The sequence below is a fragment of the Equus quagga genome, chromosome 14 (assembly GCF_021613505.1).
Source record: "Equus quagga isolate Etosha38 chromosome 14, UCLA_HA_Equagga_1.0, whole genome shotgun sequence".
Taxonomy (NCBI): Eukaryota; Metazoa; Chordata; class Mammalia; order Perissodactyla; family Equidae; genus Equus; species Equus quagga.
Window position 1 is genome coordinate 29,091,825 of NC_060280.1, and position 24,961 is coordinate 29,116,785.

The following is a 24,961-nucleotide window of genomic DNA, read 5'->3' on the forward strand; positions in this document are numbered from 1 at the left end:
CCAGATCAGTTTCAAGGTCTCTCTGGTAACCTCCAAGGCCAATTCTAGTAAGAGACTCCTTCCTCCTTGGAGCATCCAATGACTGGCATGAGGAAAGTCTTCAGTAGTCTCCTCTGAGCTTCTGAAGGGTGAGGGACATTTATTGCAAACCTACCTTGAACTCCCTAAAGATTGTACTAAGCTTGACACAGTATTAATAGACAAAAGAGGCTATTAAAACATGCCTGTTGTTGATGATAATGGTAATAAAAACTCACCCGACTACCTGAAACCTTCCGGGACTCAGTCAGTCTGCTGGAGAGGGCACGGCTGCTGTAGCACCGAGTGCAGGACCTTTTGTAGGCTCAACAGATATTTGTAATAAATATGCAAAATAGGCCTCAGTTTAAGCTTAAATTCTGTTCACTTTTTGAATTCACACAGGTGTGGGCATGTCCAGCATGGCAGGTGTAGGGAGGAAGTATGCTGCTCAGGTCTCCCACACAGGGAGCCTGCTGGCAGGAGTGTAGTTAGCTGACCGCCTCTGGCTGCAGCACCTTCAGAATCAGTGTTTATACCATGGTCATGCTCTCCCTGTCCTTCTCCCTGTCAATCACTGAGCACTGCAGACGTGCTAGAGCCAGGCCTTTCCTGCCCAATGCAAGACTCCTCTAATGGGTAATCTTTGCTCTGCAGCTCCCCATTAGCCCGGCTGAGACTTTCTCAGAGCTGTAGTGAAGTCTGAGCCATCTCCTGCCCACTCCTTCCTTCCGCCTCTCATCGATGTCAGAAACGCATCACAGTCTGAGGCCCTCTCACCTATTCCTGTTCCCTCTCCCCTACTCTTGTTCCCTCTCCCCTTTATACTTCACAGGTGTTTCCCCCAGTAAACCTCTCACACTTCCTACTCCATTTTGGCATCTGCTTCCTGGAGGATCCAAACAGATGCTTCCAACCTAGTAGGCCCAACTCACAAAAGTCTCTTTTTCATGAGGGCGTTAGGTCTCTCCTGGGAGGGAACTCATCCTAAGAAAAGTGAGGAGATAGGCAATGTGGGTCCAGTAACAGAATCTTCAGAATCAAAGAAGAGTGAGTCTCAGTTCAACATGAGGTTTATCACGCGGGTTTGTTTCCTGGCGTTGCTACAGCCCTTCCCCTACCCTCACCATTGGCTCATGCTTAGTAATGTGGAAAGGAATGGGGATGAGGAGGAATCAGCAAAATAAAGAAGAGCTGCCTTAACAAAAACTTTGAGTCAAAGGGTATAAATAATACCTATTGGAAGCTCCTGTGAAGTATAGCATGATGAGGGGAAAAAGGTATTCTTCCCTCTGCACAATTCATCTGATGGTTCTGTGTACCGGGGACCACAGGAAGGTCAGTGTCACCTGGCATGTCAACCACAAAGCAGTGAGAATCACTCTCTGGGCCTCCCAGAAATCAAAAAGAGCATTTCTCAAGGAGCTAGGGTCCTTTGTTAACAGATGGAGACAAGAGCTTGCAAAACTAAATGCAAATTTGGATCACAGACTATCAGAACTGAAAGGAACTATAGAGATCATCTAGGCTGCTGGTTCTCAAACTATGTTCCATGGAGATTCTCAAGAGCCTGGGGGATGGAGTGTTACAGATGAAATATAAATGTATGATAGTTCAAATAAGCAAGAGGTTAATTTGATGTAAGAGAGTTTTCAATAAAAGTTAGGGGATGAGTAGATGAATTAACCAGTCTATGTCAAGTGGCTAATTGGAGGAGCTAAGATGAGAATCATGATTTCCTGGCTCCTTGTGTGCCTTTATATGGGACTTTTGCTGTTTCTTTTGTAATGTGATGGCTGTGAGCAAATTACTCAGAATGGAAAGAATTTGGGGGTCATAGTGTACGTTTTGTCTCTATATTCCTACTCCTGGGAGAGGGGCAGATTGCATCTGCCTTTTGGATGGAACTGGGTGGCTCTAAACAAGTACGCTCTTCCTGGAGTCTGGTTTTCATTATTTTTATATCCTCAGGCTCACAAGTCAGCCGGGGCAGAGATGCTGACAGAAAGGCCTAATGGAAGGAATATGTTTGCTTCTAATTTAGAATAAGAAAAACCACACCCCACAGATCAAAACCCATGGAAACTTCCAGTACCCTGCAGCAGTGTATTGAGCAGCATTTCAGAGAGAGTTCTAAGAGATACTTAATATGCTCCTGAGAAAGGATTCCACATCAATGCTTTGGGGGAATATTATATCCTTGTCTTGGAGATTCATAGAGAAGTCTCTGAAGAGCTGTGCAAAAGATGTCTATTCAACCTTAATCCAATGTTTTGCAAACTTGCTTGTTGGTGGAAACTTTTTTTAATGGAAAATCTATTATCATAATACAGAGCACGCTTGGGAAATGCTGAGGTAAAGTCTATTGACTGGGAATAGAGGAGTCTGGGTCGTGATCCTGGCTCTGCCACTAACTTGCATTTTTCGCTCTTCTTTGGATTTCATTTTCCACATCTGCAAAAGGAGAGGGTTAGAATCAATGACCTAGAGAGAAAAAAAGACTGCTGTTTATTGCACACTTACTCTGTGCCATCCACCGATGGCACATCTGGGCTCCCTTTTTAAAAGGGCCCCATGCTTGTCTTAATCCTCTGCTTTCACCATCTTGAGATCCTCTTTAAACAAGCAGGCCTGCATTTTCATTTTGCACTGGGTCCTGCAAATTATGTAACTGATGTGTATAAATAGACAGGTAGATAGATATTATCTCTAGTCTTCCCTCAGTCTATTGAGAATTTATGTGCATTATTATTTGTGACACACACCTATGGAACTTGAGAATGAAAGAGGTTAAATAACTTGCTCAAGGTCACATAGGGAATGAATAGCAGAGCCAGGATTCCAGTCTAGTCCATTTGGCTCTAAAGCTTTTGCTCTTCTCTACTGGACCAGCTGCAAGTGCAAACAGTCTGTGATTCTAAGATTCGTTTGTTTTTCAAACTACTTCTAGATTTATCTCACTGTTCAAGTAACAGAATAACTGTATTAATCCCATTCACTGTCTGAGCGAATATTTGGCTAAATGAATTAGTGAGGGATGGACTAGATGTCAGTGAATGAATGGCTATAGAAGTTAGACAGGCATAGAGTCCAACAAACCTGGTTCTGCCATTTACTAGCCATGTCACCTGGGGCAATCCACTTGACTTCTCCGTCTCCGTCTACCTCATAGGTGTGTTGTGAGAATTAAATGAAATAATGCATTGCCTAACACATGATAACCCCTTGAAAGATTATTACCATTCTTTCATTAATCTGGCCAGGCTAGATTTGCTATTGTGATATCAGAGCTTCAAGTACTGGAACTATTTGATTTGTTCAATAACAAGGGCAAAAACATTAGATTTCTTTACTATTTTTCTAATTCAGATCAAGTTAAATTTAGCCTCACCCCCACCTGCCAGGTTGGTGGGACATCCGATTTCAGAACTTTTGTGGGGATGCAGAAACCCTAGGGCTTACCCAGTCTAGGAAACCTAGGGAACTGTCTTGAGTCCATTGTAGTTGTGGCTCATTGTCCAAGCAGGTGTGTTCCAGTCGGATGTACCTGGGCCAGTTGTTCAAGGCATTTACTCCTTCCATTCTAAATCTAGCCACCAAGAATTCCTATATGGCTCCCAAAGCCATACCTTGGTGTTCATTCCCTGGGTGTCCCTGTAGTCATCACTGCCAGAGATAATGGGAGAGAACCAAGTGCGGGTCCCACTACCCCTCCATTCTCCTGCTTTGTAGAATCCAACTCCGTTCCTCTTTAATCTTTAAAGTTTCCCTCTTTCAAACAATCCAGCTCTGTCCCTTCAAGAATGTATTTGTTGGAATCAGAGACCTCTAAATGTTTTCCCCCTCAGATAAAGAAAGCCACCCCACCTACAAAGGACTAACTGTCCTTCCAAAAAGGGTACAGAGGAGAACTTTCCTTAAGTCTTTTTATGAAGTCCCCAGCAGAAAAAAATTAATTGATTTAATTCATTCAATTACACAATGTTCTCAAACCTTTTCATCTTCTGCGAAGACTCCCATAACCCTTTTCTCCCTTGGCCACTATATCTCACATCTAAGCCTATATGTCTTATCTTTACTGCAAACAGGGGGAGTGGAGGGGGTGGAGAAAGTGACAGGACTAGACAGATTATGTTGCCTTTTTTTTTTTTTATGAGGAAGATTGGCCCTGAGTTAACATCTGTTGCCAATCTTCCCCTTTTGCTTGGGGATGATTGGTGCTGAGCTAACATCTGTGCCAATCTACCTCTATTTTGTATGTGGGATTCCTCCACAGCATGGCTTAATGAGCAGTGTGTAGGTGCTGGGGATCTGAACCTGCGAACTCCGGGCCACCGCCATGGAGCATGAGAACTTAACCGCTATGCCATCGGGCCAGCCCCCAGATTATGTTGCTGATTCTCTCCATTTCTAGGTGAGAATTGTCACAACCAACTGTTTGGAATTCCACATTTCTGATCTTCTGAACTTCCTGGGAACAATGAGAGCAGTGGGTGGAAAAAACACAGGTTTAGGAAGCCTTGATTTATGGGAATACATTTATATGTAATGGCCCAGAGGGCTTCTTGACACAATATTGGAAAAGGCTAGGACACTGATTTCCGTGGATTAGGTAAAGAAAGAAAGCGTTGGGCCAATAATTTCTTTCCCCTAGTGCAGACAATTATGCTGGGTCTCTACTAGGTGAAGGGCAAAATTAGAATCTTGCTCTAAAATAGCAGCAGATCTATAGACCTGTCGTACTGGGCCCTCTAGTGGCTGGTTCTTATTCAGTGCAAGTAACGGGCTGTTTTCTACACTGCCAGTCTCCATCACTGCCTTGTTTTCTTTTTGGTTTTGCTAGAACCACTAACTGCCTCCATCTATATTCTATTATCCCATTCCTCTCTCATTACTGACAGCTACTTTGGAACAGGCTCAGTGTCAGGACACAGTTCCTGAGGGAAAGATTGGTTCCCCTGGAAACAGACCCAAGATGCGGAGTAGCGTGCAGGTTTTTTGGGGGAGTGATACACCAGTAAGGAAGTGAGAAAGTGGGAGTGGGTGGATGGAGAAGCTAACAAACAATGTGTCTGCAACTGCAGCCTCAGCTGATCTCACAGGGAGTTCTGGAGCTGAGATGGCCCCTCAGAGTTATCCCAAATTGATGTGATGGAACCAGACCTCGGTATCTCTGCATTAGTCTGTCATTGGTTGTGAGCCACCCCCAGGAGGGGGTATAGCCTTGAGGCAAAATAGTTCCCTGTGGCCCAGGGCAACAGACAGCGAGGGATGTAGCTGTGTGCTTTCCCAGCAGCTGGGCAATGGGTGCGCTGGTCCCAAAGATCTCAGCAGAGCACCACTCTGTCCACTCCTGGGAGTTTGCAGTAATGTTCATGGACTCCCTGAGCACTTTGTATCTCTCTTTTGTCAGTTTCCTTTTGACGTAGGGAGGAAAAGTCCAGAAGTGGAAGTCAGGAGACATAGATTCTACCACAGACTCCTGCTGCATGACCTTAAGTATGTCACCTAAATTATCTGGCCTCAGCACTAGCAAGAGAGTTCAATAACAGTTTTTCATCATTTATATTTTACAAAGTGCTCTCACATCCACTTTTAATTGAATCCACTGGACCAAACTCTCTAAACCAAATGAGATAATGGAGACAAATATTTTGAAAGGTTGGAAGCACCGTATACAGGTGAGAGATTATGTAGCACAATACTCATAATAATATCGATTCATTCTGCCAATATTTATTGAGCATCCATTTTGTGGCAAGCCTTATCCTAGTTGATGGGGGAATAGAGATGCATTAGATATGGTCCCTGCCTGCACCTTTGCATTGTTTCTAGGAGGGAAAAGACATGCAAAGAGAGTCCAATGTGATAAAAATTATTATAGAATTATAAGCAGGACAGTAAGATGAGTGAATGAAGCCTCAACCTATGCAGAAGAGGGGCAGAGAGAGGTTCAAAGTAAAGCTTCATAGAAATGGAGATTTCTAGAAAAATGGAAGCGGGTGAGGTAATCCTTGCCGCATGAAGGCCGGGATTGTGCCTGTCTTGTTTGCTGCTGTATTCTTAGTGCCAAACACGTTGCCTGACATCTAGGTACTTGATAAATATTTGTTGAGTGAATGATTAACCAAGAGCAGAGCCGTAAGCCTGTAGCTGTCCCACAGAGCTCTATTGAGATGTATTTAAATAATCCCATCCTCTCTCCAGCTGAGGGAGATGCCCCAGTGATTCACATTAGATTCTTTCTTGAGATTAAATCTTTCTAATCTCCCAGCAGATTCTGTGGCTGGCCTCTCTGTTACCCTTGTCCCCAGTGTTGAGAGTCAGTGCTGTAGGCATTCAGGGACCCTCACCTGAGAGCTGTCCCAATTGGTTTATTATTCCTGTAAGCACTGTGACAGTGCCTCATCTTCTCTTTGAGGCATCTTGACTGGGGGTAGGGGACGTGAACAAGGACGAGATTGTGACTACTTTACCTGATCTCTAAAGTAGAACAGAGAGGAATTCTAAGGACTATCAAAGGAACCAGCTACAGTAGGGAAAACAGGGGCTTTGAAAATCAGGCAAGTCTGTGTTAAAATCTAGACAGCTCCACATATTAATCGAGTGAAGGTTAAACAAGTATTTCACCTCTGAGCTTCTGTTTCCTCATCTATAAAATAGGATTAAAAAAAATTATTGGGGCCAGCCTGGTGGCACAGCGGTTAAGTCCGCACATCCCACTTTGGCAGCCTGGGGTTCACCAGTTGAGATCTCGGGATGCAGACCTACGCACCGCTTGTCAAGCCATACTGTGGCAGGCATCCCACACATAAAGTAGAGGAAGATGGGCGCAAATGTTAGCTCAGGGCTAATCTTCCTCAAAAAAGAAAATTATCTCAGGGGCCAGCCCAGTGGTATAGTGGTTAAGTTCGTGCACTCTGCTTCAGTTGCTTGGGGTTCGTGGGTTTGCATCCCGGGCACAGACCTACATGCTGCTCATCAAGCCATACTTTGGCAGGGTCCAACATACAAAGTAGAGGAGGATTGGCACAGATGTTTGCTGAGCGAGAATCTTCCTCAAGCAAAATGAGGAAGATTGACAACAGATGTTAGCTCAGGGCCAGTCTTCGTCCCCAGCATTGCTCCCCCACCCCAATTTATCTCAAGAGGTTTTGAAAGGGTAAAATAAGGTAACATGCAAATTCCCAGCACACTGCCTGGCAGAGATTGGTTGCTCAACAAATATTAGTTTTTCTTCCCTTTTTGTTTCCTGTTCACTAATTTCTGGCTCTCCTGCTCCCAGGAGCTCATTCTCTGTCACAGTTTAACCACTGCCACAGGTAGGTTCTCTGATTTCATCAGGCAGATCATGTTCTCGGTTTCTTAGTGGCACTGAAACAGGATTCTTTTTGCTACACAATGTTGGCTGAAAGCCTTGCTTTGTCTATTTCCCCTATGCCTAAACCAGTATCTTGGATATTACCATTCCAATGAGAGAAGAAACCAGACTCACCAGTGCTAGAAAAAAAATGATCAAAAGTCACACTCCCAAGGACAGGATTAGTTTGACCAACAAGGCTCCCACCCCCACACCCCCAAAAAACATGATCTTATCAGAGTAACAGCACTTTTTCCTTCTTGGCAGGGCTGTACTTTTTTTTTTTTTAATGACTGGCCCCTAAGCTAACATCTGTTGCCAATCTTCTTTTCTTCTTCTCCTTCTCCTTCTCCGTCTTCTTTCTTCTTCTTCTTCTCTCCAAAGCTCCCCAGTACATAGTTGTATATTTAAGTTGTGGTCGTTCTAGTTGTGGCATTGAGATGCCGCTTCAATGTGGCCTGATGAGCGGTGTCCGCACCGAGGATCCGAACCTGTGAAACCCCGGGCCACAGAAGTGGAGCATGCAAACTTAACCACTCGGCCACGGGGCCGGCCCAGGGCTGTACATATTTTGATTGTGACCAGTCGTGGAGGAAGAGTGAGGAGGGTGGGGTGAAGACCACTAGCTGTCCACCAAAATACATTCTTTCCTTCCATAGTGATAGAGATCTGGCTGGGGCAGGACTGCCCAGATAGGAACCTCATTTGCCAGCTCCCCTTGCAGCCAGTTTTCGCCATGTTACTAAGCCCTTGCCAATGGATATGAACAGAAGGGATGTATGCCGCTTTTGCCTTGCTTAAGAGTAAATCTCTAGCCCTGGACTTCTGTTCTTTCTCTCTCCTCACTAACTAGAAGTGCTTTGACTAGAGTGAACTTGGAAGCTACATGCTGAGGATGGCAGCCATTATTAAAGGTCTCTGAATGACTGAGGAGAGCAGAGCCATCCACCTACTTGGGATGCTGCTTTGGATCATACTACGTTGGCCCTTCTAATCAAATCCTATCAGTTCTTCATATCCTTCCTCAAATCTCCAGGAAACATCCATGAAAACTTCCCTCTCCCTTCTCGACGATCACATTAGTATCTGTTCCCCACATTTTCTGGTACTTAACTATATTGTCTCCTACTTGGTTCTATTTGGTGTTATCTTGTTTTGCTCTTTATTTGGTGGGTGTTTTTTCTCTCTTAAACTAGAAGGAGCTCCCAAGACGTGATGCTCTGCTTCTGCTCCCATTTCTCCAACAGCACAGCTGTAGTGGATGCTGACGGAGCCCCAGGTAGGCCCCCTGCCCCAGCTGCTGTGGAGTGTTGGCTGCCATCAGCTTGGAGCTGCTTCCTTCTCTGGATTTGGCCTCAGCCAGATAGAGGCACCCCTGGAAGGTTAAATGCCGCTGCTAGCAGCCAGCAGCCAATGATGACTGACATGGGATAGAAAAGGATAGCCACAAAAGGTGGGGCCAATTCTATGATGAAAATTGAGCTTCAGAACATTCCTGAGGATCCAGGCTCTTGGTGATCTCCAACCAAGACAACTTCCTTGCTTAGCTTTCTTCCACTGCTCTGGCCTGCAGTAGCTCACAGGTGCCACCCTTCTCCAGAGAATTGATCTCAACCTGTGAGATCCTCCTTCTAACCCTTCTTTTGTCCGCCCTTTTCACCAGGGTGGCTCACAACCAATGACTCACTGATATGGGGACATAAATGGCCAGTCCCCTTGCCTCAACGGGGTGTAATCCTGCCATGTGGTTTATGCCCATCTGTGTGTGACAGTTGCCTGTGGATCAGGCCAGGGCTAGACATGACCTGAGACACACCTTGTTTGGCTCTTCCCCTTTGCTATCTACTTCACTCTCTCCCTTTCAGGTTTTCCCTGAAAAGTGCTCCCTCAGTAAATGCCTGTCTCAGGCTCTGCTTCTAGGGAACCCAACTTCAATCGATTAGTCTCAATACTCGGCCATCATTTTTCCAAATCACTTTCCCATTCATTTCTAGGGACTGCTCAGTCCACTCTGGGCTGGGTGTACCATGGTGCCAAAGTTGGATCGAGGGTGCTGCAGGGCTAGATGAAGAAAAAGTGGGCTCTACTGAAGTAATTGTAAGGAATACCCACTAATGACGGTGGTTATGAGGGTGGTAAAAGCTAAATGAGTTAATATGTGTAAAATGCTTAGACTACTGCCTAACATGTAATAAATCTCTTAAGTATGAGAGCAAGGATTTGTTTGATTTTTTGTTTGTTTGTTTACTTATGTTTTCCAAGTGTGCCTAAATGAGTGCTTGGCACATATTAGGCCCTCAATAAGTATCTGTTGAATGAGTGCTTGTTGAAGTTTTGCTTTGAGGGCTAAAGGTGATGTGGTGGGGTCTGGCCACCAGAGGGCAGAACCAGCACAGACAGAAGATCCTGTGGGCTGAGGGCCGTAGGGGGATAGAACTAATTCCCAGACAGCTGGGGCCGGGTAGAGCTGGGGGGAGGCCTCAGAGGAGTACCTACGTCATAGAACATTAGGATGTTTAAATTATACCACCTTAACATCCTAGAATTTTATTTAGTCCAACCCTAGGTGTATGTAATGAGGTATACCAAGCCCCTACTTTGTGAATTAAAATAAGCAGACAAATAAGTAGCCCCAAGCCCTGAGATCCCTGGAGTTGCCCTGGTATCTACAGCTCTTCTTTTGAACTTGCGACTACCCCATACTTTCCTCAGTAAATCCCCTTTTGTGTTTATGCTGATATACGTTGGGTTTCTGCAACTTGCAAACAAAAGAATTTGTATTATTTCATTATTAAGCCCTCTGAGTATGAGGACTGTATGAGGGGAGCTGCCTACATGGATAGGGACACTGAAGTCCCAGAGAAGCCACACTGGGCCTGCTTGCTGCTCTGTCCCCCAGCCAACGGCTCTCCACATTTCTGCCTCCAAGATTTCCTTGTCTCGTTCCCTTCTTTCACTCTGCCCGCTGAGATCTGTCCTATCTTTCAGAGCCTAGTTCAAGTTCTACCTCTCTGACTCCTCTAGATCTACTCAATCTTGTTTCTCAAAACCCTGATACCATCCGTCACCTGACCATTTGTTATTACACTTGATTGCATTTCATATTTTATTTGGAAGTTTGGGCTGGGTGGTCTCTAAAGTCGCATCCAGCTGTCGACTTCTAAATCTGTTGTCTTTCCATATGTCACATCTCCTTAAGCAGGTCTCCACCTTCTCCCTCAAGAAAAGATGAGCAAAGGCTTGAGCAGACACGGGGCTCAGCACAGATTTGCAGGGAGTCAACATAACTAACCGCTCACGGGAGCAAATGTGGTCTGTGATCCTCCATTCAGGAAACACATAGGCATTCATTTTTATTTTTTCAAATTGGAAGTAGCTTTTCCCCTTTTTCCCCCTTATTATACAAGTAACATACTTATGGTCAAATAAATCAAACATTACATAAATTTTTAAAGTAGAAAGGGAAAATCACCCATAATCCTCCTCAGAGATAACTGCTATCAAAATATTTCTCAGAGTTTTTGCTATACACAGATATGTAAGTTTCAACAGGGCCTTCTGGAGACCCCATGGAGACCCTGTGAACAGGAATCAAACAGAACAGTAGGAGGTCCCAAACTGGGATTTGTAGCTTGTAAAGTATTCACCTGCCATATTGCATGTATTGGATTGAACCATATGAAACTATTGATGTTCATCTGCTTTTGTCCTACAAGCACAGCAGTGTTATATGGTTCAGCCTAACGTATGTGAAGCCCTGAATGTCAGAACTGGTAGAGCTCTTAGAGACTTTCAAGGCTATTTTGTTGTGCTGAAGAGGGAAAAGGATCAGAGAGAGAAGTGACTGGCCAGTTCATATACCACATTAGTGGTAGAATCAGGGCTCATCCTCTTTCCACTGAACCAGGTACCTGCCTTTCACACTCTGCTTCTCTTAAGATAATCTTCTAAGTGTGATAAAATCTTCTAGAAGCAAATTTCAACTTGGTATCAGAAAATTTCTCACAGTACTCAAATCAGAAGAGGCTGAGTTAGAGGTAGTGAAGTCCCCATGACTGGAGATGTGGCTGGGAAGGGCCCTGTGACATGACTGGAGAGGCACTTGAACCGTAGACATACGGAGGCTTAACATTCAGGGCCCTGCGCTTGCATGGCCCCTTCTTAGGGTCTTAGGAGGGGCCCTAGCAATGTATTAAAGTGGTAATATGTTTTTGTAATATTTGCAAAAGTAAGATATTTTTTAACTCTTTTTCTTAAGGAGGGCCCCCAGAATTGTGTAAGTTTCAGGCCTGGACCCACTCCTGTGTGGCACAGAGTTTTGAAAAGCACTAGGCAAGGAGAACATAGTTCCTGGGTTCCAGTCATGGCCCCACTCTGGCCCAAATGGGCAGAACAGCACTCGCCCTGCTTCCCTAATGGGGTAAAATCCCAAATGTTAAATGGGTTGAAAAACATAAAATATGAACAAATATAAATAAGTAACATTACTCAGATTTCCATCTGTGATATGGGATAATCATCACTGCTTTTCATGGTCATTAAAGATAACACATAAAAAAATGTGTCCTCAGTGCATCTTCCTGTTCCATGTCCCTCTGCTACAACTTCTCCTTCCTCCAGCCCCAGCCCCCAGCACCCATACGCCAGCCACAGGACAAATCATTGGTTATTATCCTTTGCTACTTGTATATATTTATTCATGAGGCTCTCACTGTCTATAAAGTCGACCTTTGCAAAAAAAAATCCTTATACCCAGGTCTGCCCCTGTCCTCCCAGCCCAATGATGATCTTTTTTAGCACTGTTTCTTGTTAATCTTACAGACAGGCATACTGAGGCCTAATGTGGTCCATGGATGAGTTCTGGAGGCTCCAGAAGACAATCTTCAGGTGTCTTGATCTTCAGCTGCCTGGGCCCCCCAGCATCAGATCATAGACACACGGTTCTTGATGTACACGTGATAGGGGTCGCTGCGCTTGTCCACTTTGCGGGAGCGAGTATATCCCAGAACAAGGCTGCCGACAGTAACAGCAAATAGGAACATGACAAAGAGAATGTACATGTAGGAGTTGTCATCACGGCCAGGTAGCCTGGCCTGCCGCTCCTCGGTCAGGTTGTCTGGCCCCGGCCGACAGAGCAAGTTGCTGTGAAGAGTGGCATTTAGAGCCTTCAGCACAGTGTGCAGGCTCTCATACCAGGTCTCCGTCCCATTGGTGGTCTCCATAGCAACAGGGATTGAGGTGAGGGAAGAATGGAAGAATGCTCTGGTGGTGACAAAAGAGAGGGGATGGTTTTGGTTACCTGCAGCTTGAATGGCCTCCCCATTCCTTCAGACCCCAGCTAAAGTCCCAGCATCGCAGTTTATTCTAACTACTTGTTAACTTCTCTGTCTTCTTCACTAGATTGCAAACTCAGTGAAGGAGGCACTATGTCTGTTTTACTCAGTGCTATATACGAGCACTTTTGACAGCCCTGAGTAGGTGCTTAGTACTTGTGGAATATAGCCTTCCTTGACCATCGCAAACTATGCTGATCTCTCCTTTCTTTGGATTCTATAAATGACTGAGTTTTAGGCTAGAAGGACCTTAGGGATTATTTAATCTAACTCCTTCCATTTTACACACAGGGAAACTGAGATCCAGAGAGAATAAATGGCTTGTCTGTGATCCCAGAGAATATTAGGTGTAGAGCCAAGACAGAGCCCCTCTCTTTGATGGCCAGCTCAGAGCCCCTTCAGCTTCCATGCCAGCTCTCAGCAGGACTGAGTGGCACCATTAGAAGACATCCCTCAGAACTCTCCTTCAGCGCAGTTCTTTTTAATACTCCACAGACACCTTTAGAAGATGTTTGTGGATGGCTTAGATTTCACCCTACCTGGAGGCCAGAGGCTGGGTCACTTGACCTCTCAAGCATCCTATGTCCCAGTCACTCTAGGTATTCCTAGCTATTTGGGGGAAACACTGTTGGAAAGGAGGTGGCTGGGGAAGCAGAGAGAGGCTGATAACCACTGCAGGCATTGGAGAAGAGAAGAACAGGGTTGGGCCTGAGGACAGGGGCATGAAAGGAGCACTCAGTCTGGTTTGGGGTTTTACCTGCCCCAGAGAGAGAAGACACAGGCACCTCAACTCTCCTGCCTTGCCACACAAAGCCACTATGTACCTGGTATATAATAGGTGGTAAGAAATGTTCCTTTTCCTTCCTCTCAGAGATCCTTAGTCTACAATATTGAAAAACAGCCAAAGACAACCTTGTATCCCAGTCTCTGAAAAACCATAGGTCATTCCCTTTAAATAAGTCTCCACACTCACTGCCTTCAGGAAACCTCATTAAGTGTTCCCCACCCCTTAACCATACTCCACAAGCTTTATCATCACAGCCTTCCCTTTCCCCGAGCACTTACATAGAGGCAATGTGTGGCTGTCCTCCTGTTATTGATAAAGGTATCAGCAGATTACATGCTCCTGGTCAGTAAGGCTGGGTCCCCCAAGTCTAGCAGACTACCTTGAGACTGGCTGAGTGTTCTCCTTCCCCGAGGGTCTACCCTGAGACTTGCTGGGTGTTCTCTTCCCCAGGTGTCTACCCTGAGACTGGCTGGGTGTTCTCCTTCCCTCAATGGTCTCCAGTAAAGATGGCCACTTCAAGAACTTCTCCATAGGCCAAGCACTCAGAGTTCACTGACTGGTTCCAAAGCCCTCCTTTATCTAGGTAGAGGTGTCAACCAACCAGAGTTGATAAACATGACTATTAACCATAAAGTCTCTTCCCTGGAAAAGATGACGGTTAGTTATGACTGTGATAAATATTCATGAATGGCTCTATGAATGCAGAAGTTAGAGGGAAGAATCGAAATAATACAGAGGTCACCCAGGACTAGCCGACATCATGCAAAGCCTTTGGGCCCCCTGCCATCTAGTACTTGGGCTACCTTGTCTGAATGGAGGAGGGGAAGAGAACAAGAGCTCACTGAGTTGATCTAGGAGGTGGAGGTTCTCATCTAATACCTAACTTGTCAGGCAAGAAATTTGTGCGTTCTTCTTTCCTCACGATCCAATGTCCAATGGAAAGCAGCAGCAGCACAATGAAATTAATGGCTCAATGAATCATTCAGCCAGTCATCATTTCCGGAGGCCCACTCTTGGCCAGACCTCATGCTGGGAGCTTGGGGAGGCTCGCCCCAGTCCCTGCACTCAGGGGTACATTGCCAGCTCTTACATAATGCAAAGAACAAGCCAGGAGCTACTGGGACTTAAAGGAAGAAGGTAATGAATTCTGATCAGGGCTCAGAGAGTGTTCATAGTGATGAGGTATTTGATTTGGACGTTGAATGGTTTTTAGGAAGTAGAGAAGGCAAGGGAAGGAAAGAGATAACAAAGCCACGACAACAAGGAAGCACATAAAACATTTAAAAGAATGGAAAGTAGTATAAAGGAGTTGCATGGAAGGACAAGATAGGATGTGGGATGGAGAGACTGGCAGGAGCCAGATCATGCAGAGTCTTGAGTGCAAAGCTGCAGAGTTGGAACTTCATCCTGAAGTTGGGGAAGAGGCATGGAACGGCATTTAAAAAGGGGTAAAATGATCAGATCTGTGCTTGGAAAGAACACTCTGGCTGCTGTGTGGACTGGAGGGGGCAAGAATTGAGGAAGGAGCCCAGCGACAAGGGTCTTGAAATATTTCAGGTGCAAGATGCCGAGTCCTGAGCTGGGGCTGAGGGGATGACAAGGTGGGGCGGGAAGAGATGTGAAATGTGACAGGCATTTTGGGGAGGGAAGGGCTAATGCGAGGACTGAGGGAGGAAGGGGCCTCAGACAGTTTTACAGATAGACGACAGACAGATGGTGACAGGCAGATAGCTTAAGTGTTGGAGGAGCCCCCTTTGAGGTAAACGAGTTTCTTGCCTTGTCGGAGCTTCAGTTCCATCATCTACCAAAAAAGATTATCACCAGTAGTTGTTGTTCAATGGGTATAGAGTTTCAGTTTTGCAAGATAAAAAAGTTCTAGAGGGGCCGGCCCGTGGCCGAGTGGTTAAGTTGGCGCACTCCGCTTCAGCGGCCCAGGGTTTCGCTGGTTCGGATCCTGGGCGTGGACATGGCACCGCTCATCAGGCCATGCTGAGGTGGCATCCCACGTGCCACAACTAGAAGGACCCACAATGAAAATATACCACTATGTACTGGGGGGATTTGGGGAGAAAAAGCAAAAAAAAGATTGGCAACAGTTGTTAACTCAGGTGCCAATATTTAAAAAATAAAAAAAGTTCTAGAGATCTGTTTCACAACAATGTGAGTATAGTTAACACTATTGAGCTGTATTCTTAAAAATGGTTAAGATGGTAAAGTTTATTTTATCTGTTTTTTTACCACAATTTAAAAGAAAAAATAGATTATCCTTCCTGCCCTGCCTCCCTCCAGGCTCACTTGACCATGCACTTTTATTATGGTGAAGAGGATTTTAAAAATATATTTTAATGAAAAACATGTTTTTTATTAAAATGAAAATCTATTTTTCATTTTTGAGAGGTAACTATGTCTACACAGTAAATAATAATAATAATAATAAATTTGAAGCATGAATGAAGATGAAGTTTCTCTGTTCAAAGGGCCCAGGGCTTTTTCTGGGGACAGTCACTGTTGGCAGTTTTCTTAGATATCCTTACAAGAGGGTTTTATCTGACAGGCAGAAGCGGGGCAAACTCAATCTGGAAGACCCCCCCCAACAGCAGGCCAATCCGCTGGCTCTAAGTCGGCTTCAGGAATCTCCCTGTGGGTGCCTTAGGCTTCTCAGTCCCTCAGCCTCTTCAGGATGCCTCTGGACACATCCAGGGGCTCAGTGTGGACTTCAGAAGCTGGGAAGGCCCAGTACTGGAAAGCAGAGGAGGGGGCAGAAAGGAAGGAACCAGACACACAGGAAAAACTTCAGAACCAGGGTGGATTGCCCAAGGCCGGGCCCCAAGGGTTGTGCAATAGCCTTGCTGTGGGCCCTGACCCCCTCCCGCTTCCCCTCCCCTTCCTGCAGCATCTGGGTCAGGCTAGCCTAGGGTTGCAGTTACAGGAACTGTGCAGTGGCCAAGGGACATCTGACTGCTATCCCTGACTCCAGACCTGCAGTGTCTCCATTGGCTGACTTCATGAGAAACCTCAGTTTAACATGTGGACTCCTGCTCAGGGATCAGCTCATAGTGCAGCCTAAAGCATTCCCTTTCCCAAGTGTACTGGCATCTTAGCAGGAGCCTCTAAAAGGCTGAAAGGGCCTGAGACCCAAGGGAATGATGCAAGTGGCAGAATGGCAGTTGGCAGTGGGGCTGATACTTTACGTAGGAACAATGCTGTTCCCAGTCAATCTATTTGGATAGACAGGGTACAAATGTGGTTACAGCATCAACATTGTATATAGCATAGCTCACTATAAAAATCAAGGAGAAAATTATACAGTGCCTGCCACCAAGCACTCCACAGACGTGGTGGTGGTTTTATTTTTGTACAGCAGAAGCTGGCAGGGCCTTCAGAGTCCATGTAGTCTAACTTCCCTCATGTTACAGTGAAGGAAATGGAAACCCAAGGAGCTGTTTTGGTTCAGCTGCTACTTGTGTGACTTTGGCCATGTGACTTCCCTTTTCTGGGCCCCAGCTTCTGTCTCCATCTGTAAAATGAAGAGGTTCTACTATGTAATCTTGTAAGGTCCCAGTCAGCTCTAACATCCCATGAAGGTACAAATCCCAAAACCGTACTGTGAGATTATGGGAGATTGGAGAGGCTGGGGGGAGAGGCATTTGGGGGTTTTTTAGAGCCCCTCAAATCACAAGATAGAGAAGGTTGCAGATTTTTCCCTCACAGGTTAAGATGCTTCTGAGCCCTGGGACCGAGTTGTACCTCATAGTCCAGCCCAGATAAGTTTATCTGGTTAACTAAGAGCCAAAACAGTTGACTTCTTTTTTCCTCATAACAGCTCATCTGCCAGGGTGATCTAGCCTGGGGAGGAGACAGACTCCGTGTAGAAAGTGGGGGTAGGGGAACGGTGGGGGCTCTGAAGCAGAGTTCAGTGAGGGAAATAAGGATTCATGACACTGTTCTTCCTCAGATTCTCCTTCTGGGGCCTCTCTGGATAGACCTGGATGTTTGTGGTTCATGCGGGGAGCAAAGAAGCCATAGTTACATATCTTTAGGTGCTGGGTTGGGGTGGCAGTGAGGGCCTGGGTGCAAGGGCATCCTATTGGGTCAGGAGAGGCAGAGAGCTGATAAAGGGTCAGGGTGGTTCTCTATGACCTGCCTCTGGGTCCCAAGCCAGGGATTGGCAGTTGGCAACATTGGGAATTTTGCTCCTCTTTCTGAGCTCCTTGACTTTCCTCTCTAGGATGGTCACTGACTATGAAGCTCTTTGGATGGGAGAGACAAAGCTTCTGCCCTGGAGAGTCCTTGACTTGAAACAGGAGGTCGACCAGCTAGGAAGGAAGGTGAACAGTGACTGACCAAGCTGAAAGAGATTTTGAAGATCATTTAGAATCTAAATTCTAGGCCAACCCTTTCACTTTGTAGATGAGGGAACTGAAGCTCAGGGTGGGAAAGTGACTCATCCAGAATGACACGGCTAGTAAATGGCAGAACTCGGGTGAAAACTCGGGTCTTTGGGGATGCTGTTTGGGTGCTCTTTCCACTACAGATGGCAACATTCCCTGGCATCGGAGCTGCATATCACATGAAACACAGCCTCCTCATGTCCTGGGGCATCATCTCCTCTAACTCCATTACTACTGCTTTTCCCTGCACAACAGATTCTCGCCAATCTTAACTGAGGATCTGGTAAAGGGGGAAGTTGGTAAGTTTTGGAGGAGGAGATAACCTTTATATTCTCATCTCCCACGGCCCTTTCTGCTCCAGACCTGCTCCTCATCCCCCAGACAAGCCAGGTGCACTCTCGTCCTCCACATTCTGTTGCTACTTTTCCCTGCACGTTAGCAGGTTCTCCCTGTATGTTCTTGACTTGAACTCATCGGACCTCTAACTAGGGGGTGGAGGTGTAAAGCTGCGATCTGAAGGATGAGCTGCGTATCTTAGTGAGATTTTCTTTCAGGTTTTTCTGGGGAAAAGGGAAACTCCACCAGTGGTTCTTCTGGTTTCCCCGTTGCTCTGTTTCAGCTACTCTTTGAGAATGAGTGTCTTATGTGCCTGGAAATGTAGCAGAGAAAGCCGGAGAAAAAGTCACATAAAGCAGGTAGGGGATGCAAAGACACCTCCTGGGACCACACAATTTTGCTACTAGTCCCTCTGGTGGTCTGATCACCACCATGGACTGGGGACCGGTGGAGTGAGAGAGGAGTTGAAGCAATGGACCTTATCATATAGTAGGAAGGAGATACAGGAATAGAATCTGAGCTGGGAGGGATCTTAATAATCATGTCGTTCGTGCAACTCCCTCATTCAACCAGTGGGACAACAGAGGGCCCCCCAGAGAGGAAATTACTTGCTCAAGTTCTCACAGTGAGGAGGAGTGGAACTGGGACTGGAGACAGGTATCCTGTCCACAGATATTTCCACTGTAAGATCCCTATTGCCTGTAGGACAATCTAACCTCCTCTGATTATTGTTCAAGCTCCTTTGGATGTGATCCTGCCTCTGCCCCATCTCACCACAGCTCTCCCCAGTGCTGTGTGCCCCATGACACTGAGCTATAGGCCATTCTCCAAACATTTCCTGCACCTGCACACCTCTTGCCTTTGTTTATGCTGTTTTCTTAGGCAGGAATGCCCTTCCTCTTCTTATCTGCCTGGTGAACTCATCCTTCAAGACTCAGCTCCAATGTCACCTCTGTACACCCTCTCTTGAGACACCCCCTCTCCACTCCCTAGCCAATCAGTCTCTCCTTCTTGTCTGTTCCTAAAGTGCTTTGCATAAAACCCTATTAGAGCGCTATGGTGTACTGAAATTGTGTGTATCTATATAGATATTGATAGACATAAATGCTAAACTGTGCGCTGTGAGGTGTGAGGGCAAGGAGCTGTGTGCCTCATACATTTCTTTATTCTCTGGGCCTGAGCACATAGCAAGCACTCATAAATGAATCGGGCCGGCCCGGTGGCGCAGCAGTTAAGTGCGCACGTTCCCCTTCTCAGCAAACCGGGGTTCGCCGGTTCGGATCCCGGGTGCAGACACGGCACCACTTGGCAAGCCATGCTGCGGTAGGCATCCCGCATATAAAGTAGAGAAAGATGGGCACGGATGCTAGCTCAGGGTCAATCTGCCTCAGCAAAAAGAGGAGGATTGGCAGCAGTTAGCTCAGGGCTAATCTTCCTCAAAAAAAAAAAAAAAGAATAAAAAAAAAAAGAATAGATGAATCAATGCCTCTTCTTATTAGACCATCCCCCTTTCAGCACACACATACACATTCATGAAAACAGCTTACAGTACTTTAAAAAAGCAACTTCAAGGGCTGGCCAAAACAGGTTCCATTTGGTGCAAGGAAGGGGAGGCTCAAAGACAAGCCAGGTGGGGAGGTGAGTCAGAGGAGGAGGAATTCTAAGCCTCCTTTGGAAGCCCAGAGTTTCCCTGCACCTGAACCCCATTCAATCCAAAGGGCAAACATTCTTGGCCCCAAAACACCGGCAGCGGCTTTGCAATCCTCTTTCCTGTGTACCTACCCAGGGTGTGGCCACCCCCCGACCCACTGCACACACACAGTCCAACTCCCAGTCGCGCAGCCTGTGCTCTGCCTTTCAAGTGTGCCTTTCATGGTTCCGATCTTGGCTGTATGCTTGGCTGTGTGACCTTGAGCACTGTATTTATTTTGTCTGGAACTCATCTCTGAGGTGAGATAATCACCCCTGTCCTGCTCACCTCACATGGGAACTGGGGGAGACAACAGATGGGAAGGTATTTTAGAAATTGCAAAGAATTATATAAACATGAGGTAATTATCAGGCAGGCTAGTCACCTTGTTTCCTTTTCTATTTCCCTAGCCCCCTCACCCAATATTACCAAGAACAGCCATCCCCATGTCCCCTCTCCCCACCCTTGGTTCTCCTACCCTCAGAAGAAGCCAGGAGATTCTTCTTACTCTTTGTGGTTCTCAGACACACTTACCTCCTTCAGGAGCCTTTCTTGTTTCCAGTCCTCTCTGATCAGCCCTGTAGTCTCTTTCCATTTAGGGGTACCATTCTGTAGTCCTGTAGTTGATGGAGAACACACCAGAGTTGGAAACAAGAGACCTGTCTCTATTTTGCTGACGTATCTAACCGTGTGTCTTGGTTAAGTCGGTTCTCCACTCTGGTCCTCATTTTCCGCATCAGTAAGATGGGTTTTTTTGTTTTGCCTCCCCCTTAGTAGGTATTTTGAGTATCCACCCATTCAGTTTAGGGATAGACACGTGTTTTGGGAAGTGTGGAGTGAGTGAGGGATGAAGAAGGTTGTTGGTTATCATCTCAAGGCGTCAAGGAAATCTGAAATCAGTTTCCATGCTTCCAGCATGAGACTTCTCCATTTGGAGCCGATAGCATGGCTGGATGCCAGGAGATAATGGGGAGCTCACACATTTACAAGGCACCTTTGTAGGTGAAGTGGAGAGCGCCCTGGGCTAGGAGTGAGAGACTTGGATTCTACTTCTGTCTGGTCCCTCGTGTGACAAGCCATCTCTTCCCTGGGCCTCAGGGTCCCCCTCTACAAATTGGTGAGGAGTAGGGAAGGGGGATGGGAGGAGATATGCTCCATAGGTCCTCACACAAGGGTCTGAACTCATCCACTTTCTGGACAAGAGACTCCCAGGTCCAGACCCCGTTCCCCGCATGTCACACGAAGTGCAAGAGCAACAGGACCAGGAGGCCCGTTTTACAGGCGGTGACCTAGGAAGAGAAAGCACAAGGCATAGAGCCGGTGGGGGACCGCCACAAGTTTACACACCCTGTAAACTAGAACCCAAGTCTCCCGACTCCCAGCCCAGACCTATGTCATTAGCAGCAGAAGATGCCTTTGGGAGTCCCCAGATGAGGAGCCCAATGGAGCAGCGAACGGGCAAGTAAACCCCGCAGAGCAATTGGCTCCGCCAAGCAAGAAGACCGCGCTGGGTCCGGGTGGGCCATTTCCGCGTGTGCGCTGGCTGGGGACCCGCAGGTGATCGCTTGCATGTTTGTGGATGTGGAAGGAACTTTAGTGGCGCCGTCCAGGGACCTGTGAGTGCTGGAGCAAGCTTCCACGGTTTTCAGGCGGGCTGTGCCAGGAGTCCAGCTCCGCACTCCCACGTGGGGCCGCGGGATCCCTGCGGCTCAGTCCTGGGGAGGATCAGCTCGGATTTGAGTCGCCCCCCACCTCCGGTCGGCGGTCTCAACGGAGGCGGGAAGCTCCTTCACCTCTCCCCGCCGCTGCAACTCAGCCTTGACAACTCTGCGGGTGCGCCTTACCTATCTCTCGGCAAGACTCCGAGGGGCGCCGGTCTGCTCGTCGGACACCTGGCCCTCGCTCGCGGTGCCGCTGCAGGGCACCTCTCTGCTCTCCGCTGGCCTCTCCGCGCGCAGCCGGCGCCCAGCACCGCCCCGCGCCCCCTGCACTCTGCGCGCCGACCTGCAGTCTGTCGGCTCCCTTTTTCCTTCCCCGGGGCGTCCCCTCCTCCGGCCCCGCCCGGCCCCCAGCACACCCATTCCTCCTCTCCAGGCTGGCTTCGGGCGCCTCCGCCCAGCGGCCTGGCCTCGCCCGGCTGTGGGCTCCGACCCTTCCGTCCCTTGCAGCGCCCGCTTCCTGGATCTGAGACCAAATGCCTCTCCCTTCACTTCAGCTTGCCCGGCGCTAGGCTGATCTCCGGAAGGCGAGGCTGAGCGTTGGGTGCTGGTGGAATCAGGGTTTGCTCCTAAGAGGCTGTGTGATGGTGGGCAAGTCACTGCTTCTCTGGGCCGTGGCTTCCTCGCTGTAAAATGGGTACAGTTCCTGCAAGCATTCTCCACAGTGATGTTAGGGTCAGATGAGATCTTAGAATCCAAAGTAGTAAAGCCCGATGGTCACCAGAGAAGTCATCTGATTCTAACACAAACTCTCTTTTTCGTTCAGTTTGGGGAAGGGACTGGCTTCAAGGAAGTCAGTGGCAGAGCTCAGACTCAGAATCCACTACACCACTCTCTCCTTCACCCTAACCGATGTCTCCTCCCTGCAAGTCTCAGCAGTCCCTCACATGCCCAGACAACCGATGTCCAGCCACACCTCACTGGTCCCTGTCCCAGGACTCCTTCACTTTCTGGCCACCAGGCCCTCACTCAAACTATTGCCTCCTTGCTGGTGACACTGCAGGCTCGCAGGCTCGGGAAAAGAGAGGCCGCCAGGGACAGCTGGGAAATGAGGGCCTTTTCTTTTAGCATTTAAAAGAAAAGCTGGGAAATGGGAGGCTGTGGGAGGGGAGTAGGGGGGGGGGGGGCAGGGAACAGCCGCTCAGGGACTCTGGGGGAGTCCCTGTCAGAGCCTTCTTTACCAGCCTACAGCCTTAGAATAATTAATAACAAATCGAGGCGAGCTCTTGCTCCCTTGCAAACAAAGATCTGTTTTAGAACATCCGAGACACATACCCTCCTTCAATCACAGAATCTCAGATTATATCTAAAAAGTGCTATCATTGTAAAAAGACCTAGAACTGGAGGGAATGTTGTCCAAAATTGCTAATCTTCATCAAAACACGTTACTTCCTTGTTATTTCTGTGGTTACTTATTTTGACCCAGCTACTCCTTTTTCTTGGTCTGGATGTCACCTCTCAAGGAAGTCATCCTGACCCTGGGCGTGCAGTCTCAGATTTCAGTCTGCTTAAGAATCACCTTGGAGCTCCTCTCAGTAAAGCAGATTTTGAGTTCCACTCCAGAGGTTCTGCTTCAGGAGATTTGGAATGGAGCCCAGAAATGAGCATTTAAAAGAAAAAGGATTCCCTAATGATTCTGATTGGAGTGGTTCTTGAGACCAGCCCTGAAGATCAGCCCTGGCTCAGTTAGGGTTCCTTCTCACATCCTGCCAGGGCATTGCGTTGACTTTATAGGACTATTTATTTCAGCTATATATAGATTGTGAGATCTTTGAACATAGGGATTGTCTCTTGTTCCATCCAGTTCCCCGTACGTTTTCTTCATAGAATTCAACGCAGTCTTCTTTTTATCTGAGTACTCATTTGGGGTCTGCCTTTCCCATTAGACTGTAAGCACTACGAGAACACAGACCAGGGGTATCTTCTTCACCATAGAATACCCCGGATGTAACTCAATGTCTGTCTCGTAGGTGAGGAGAAGCTTTGGGAGGTAGGATCAGCATGGATTGTGTCTGCCCACAGTCTCAGAAGCCTGGGTCACCAGGGAAAAAACAGCATGAATCACAGAGGAAGTTTAACGGTCACATCATGTTACTTTATTCCATTACTCATCAGGAGGCTGTGCCTGTGCTGCCATGATCTTATCTCCTCTTGGCTTGTCAGTTTGACCCTCAGAATGCTTTGTCCTTTTGTTCTGCGCTTCACCCTTCTCCTGCTCTGCAGGCAGCACAGAGCTGTGGAAAGAGCACTGGAAGAGGTGGAACAAAGTTGGGGTGGGGTGGGGTGGTGTCAGGAGACTGCAGACCTCGGTGGCCTCTTCTCACCTCACCCTCACACACACTGTGTCCTTGCTTGTGGTAAGTGAGGTGGCACAGTGGTCCAGAATACGGACTTCAGGGTCCAACAGAGCTGGCTTTGAATCCTAGCCCTGCCACTTAATGGCTGTGAGAGCTTAACTTCTCTGAGTCTCAGTGTCCTTATCTGTAGAATGGGGATAAAATACCTACATCTTATGGTTGTGTGGATTATAGTAAGAAATTACAGTTATGCACCACATAACAATGTTTCAGTTGATGACGGACCGCATACACGATGGTGGTCCCATAAGATAGTACCATATAGCCTAGCTGTGTGGTAGGCTGTGCCATCTAGGTTTGTGTAAGTGCACTCTATGATGTTTGCACAGTGATGAAATCACTAAGGACGCATTTCTCAGAATATGTCCTTGTCATTAAGTGATACATGACTGTGCATGTAAAGTGCTTCACCTCGTACCTGGCACCTAGAAAATGTTCCATAAAGAATAACTATTAATGAGGGCATGTGTGTTCATGCTCACGTAAGTATGGACTTTCGAATCTTATGGTTTAAACAATAGGGGCTATTGGAATGCAGGCAAAAGTGGCGTAGGTGAGGACTAGGGTTGCAGAGGAGGTGGGTGTATCAGTCGGGAATCTTAGTTGCAACAGACAGAAAACCCACCTCAAACTGACTTAAGTAGAAAAGGTAATTTTAATAGCTCATGTAATTACAAAATTCAGAGGTATTCAGGTATGACTGGATCCAGGAGCTTAGATGATGTCTTCAGGAAGCTGTCTCTGTGCATCTTTGGGCTCTCCTTTTTTCATAGTTTCCCCATTCTCAGGCAGGATACCACTTGTGGTAATAAGATGGCTGCTTTCAGGTCCATGTGTATACTCTATCCTGTCAGTAAAACCAGTAGAAAGAAATTCTTTTCCCCAAACCCTCCTGACAGAAGTCCTGGGTCAGACTCTTACTGACCTGATACAGGCCCAGTGCCCATCCCTGCACCAATCACAGAAGCCAC

General features: G+C 47.0%; 1 protein-coding gene across 1 annotated transcript; it reads right to left on the reverse strand.

The window, feature by feature from the left end:
• Positions 1-10,717: 10,717 nt before the first annotated feature.
• On the reverse strand, positions 10,718-21,900 carry KCNE3 (potassium voltage-gated channel subfamily E regulatory subunit 3). The gene is made up of 3 exons (XM_046686036.1): positions 21,760-21,900; positions 20,450-20,532; positions 10,718-12,640 (listed from the first exon to the last, which is right to left on the reverse strand). The coding sequence occupies exon 3, from the start codon at positions 12,598-12,600 to the stop codon at positions 12,301-12,303; it is 300 nt and encodes a 99-aa protein (XP_046541992.1). The 5' UTR covers positions 12,601-12,640; positions 20,450-20,532; positions 21,760-21,900; the 3' UTR covers positions 10,718-12,300.
• Positions 21,901-24,961: the final 3,061 nt, after the last annotated feature.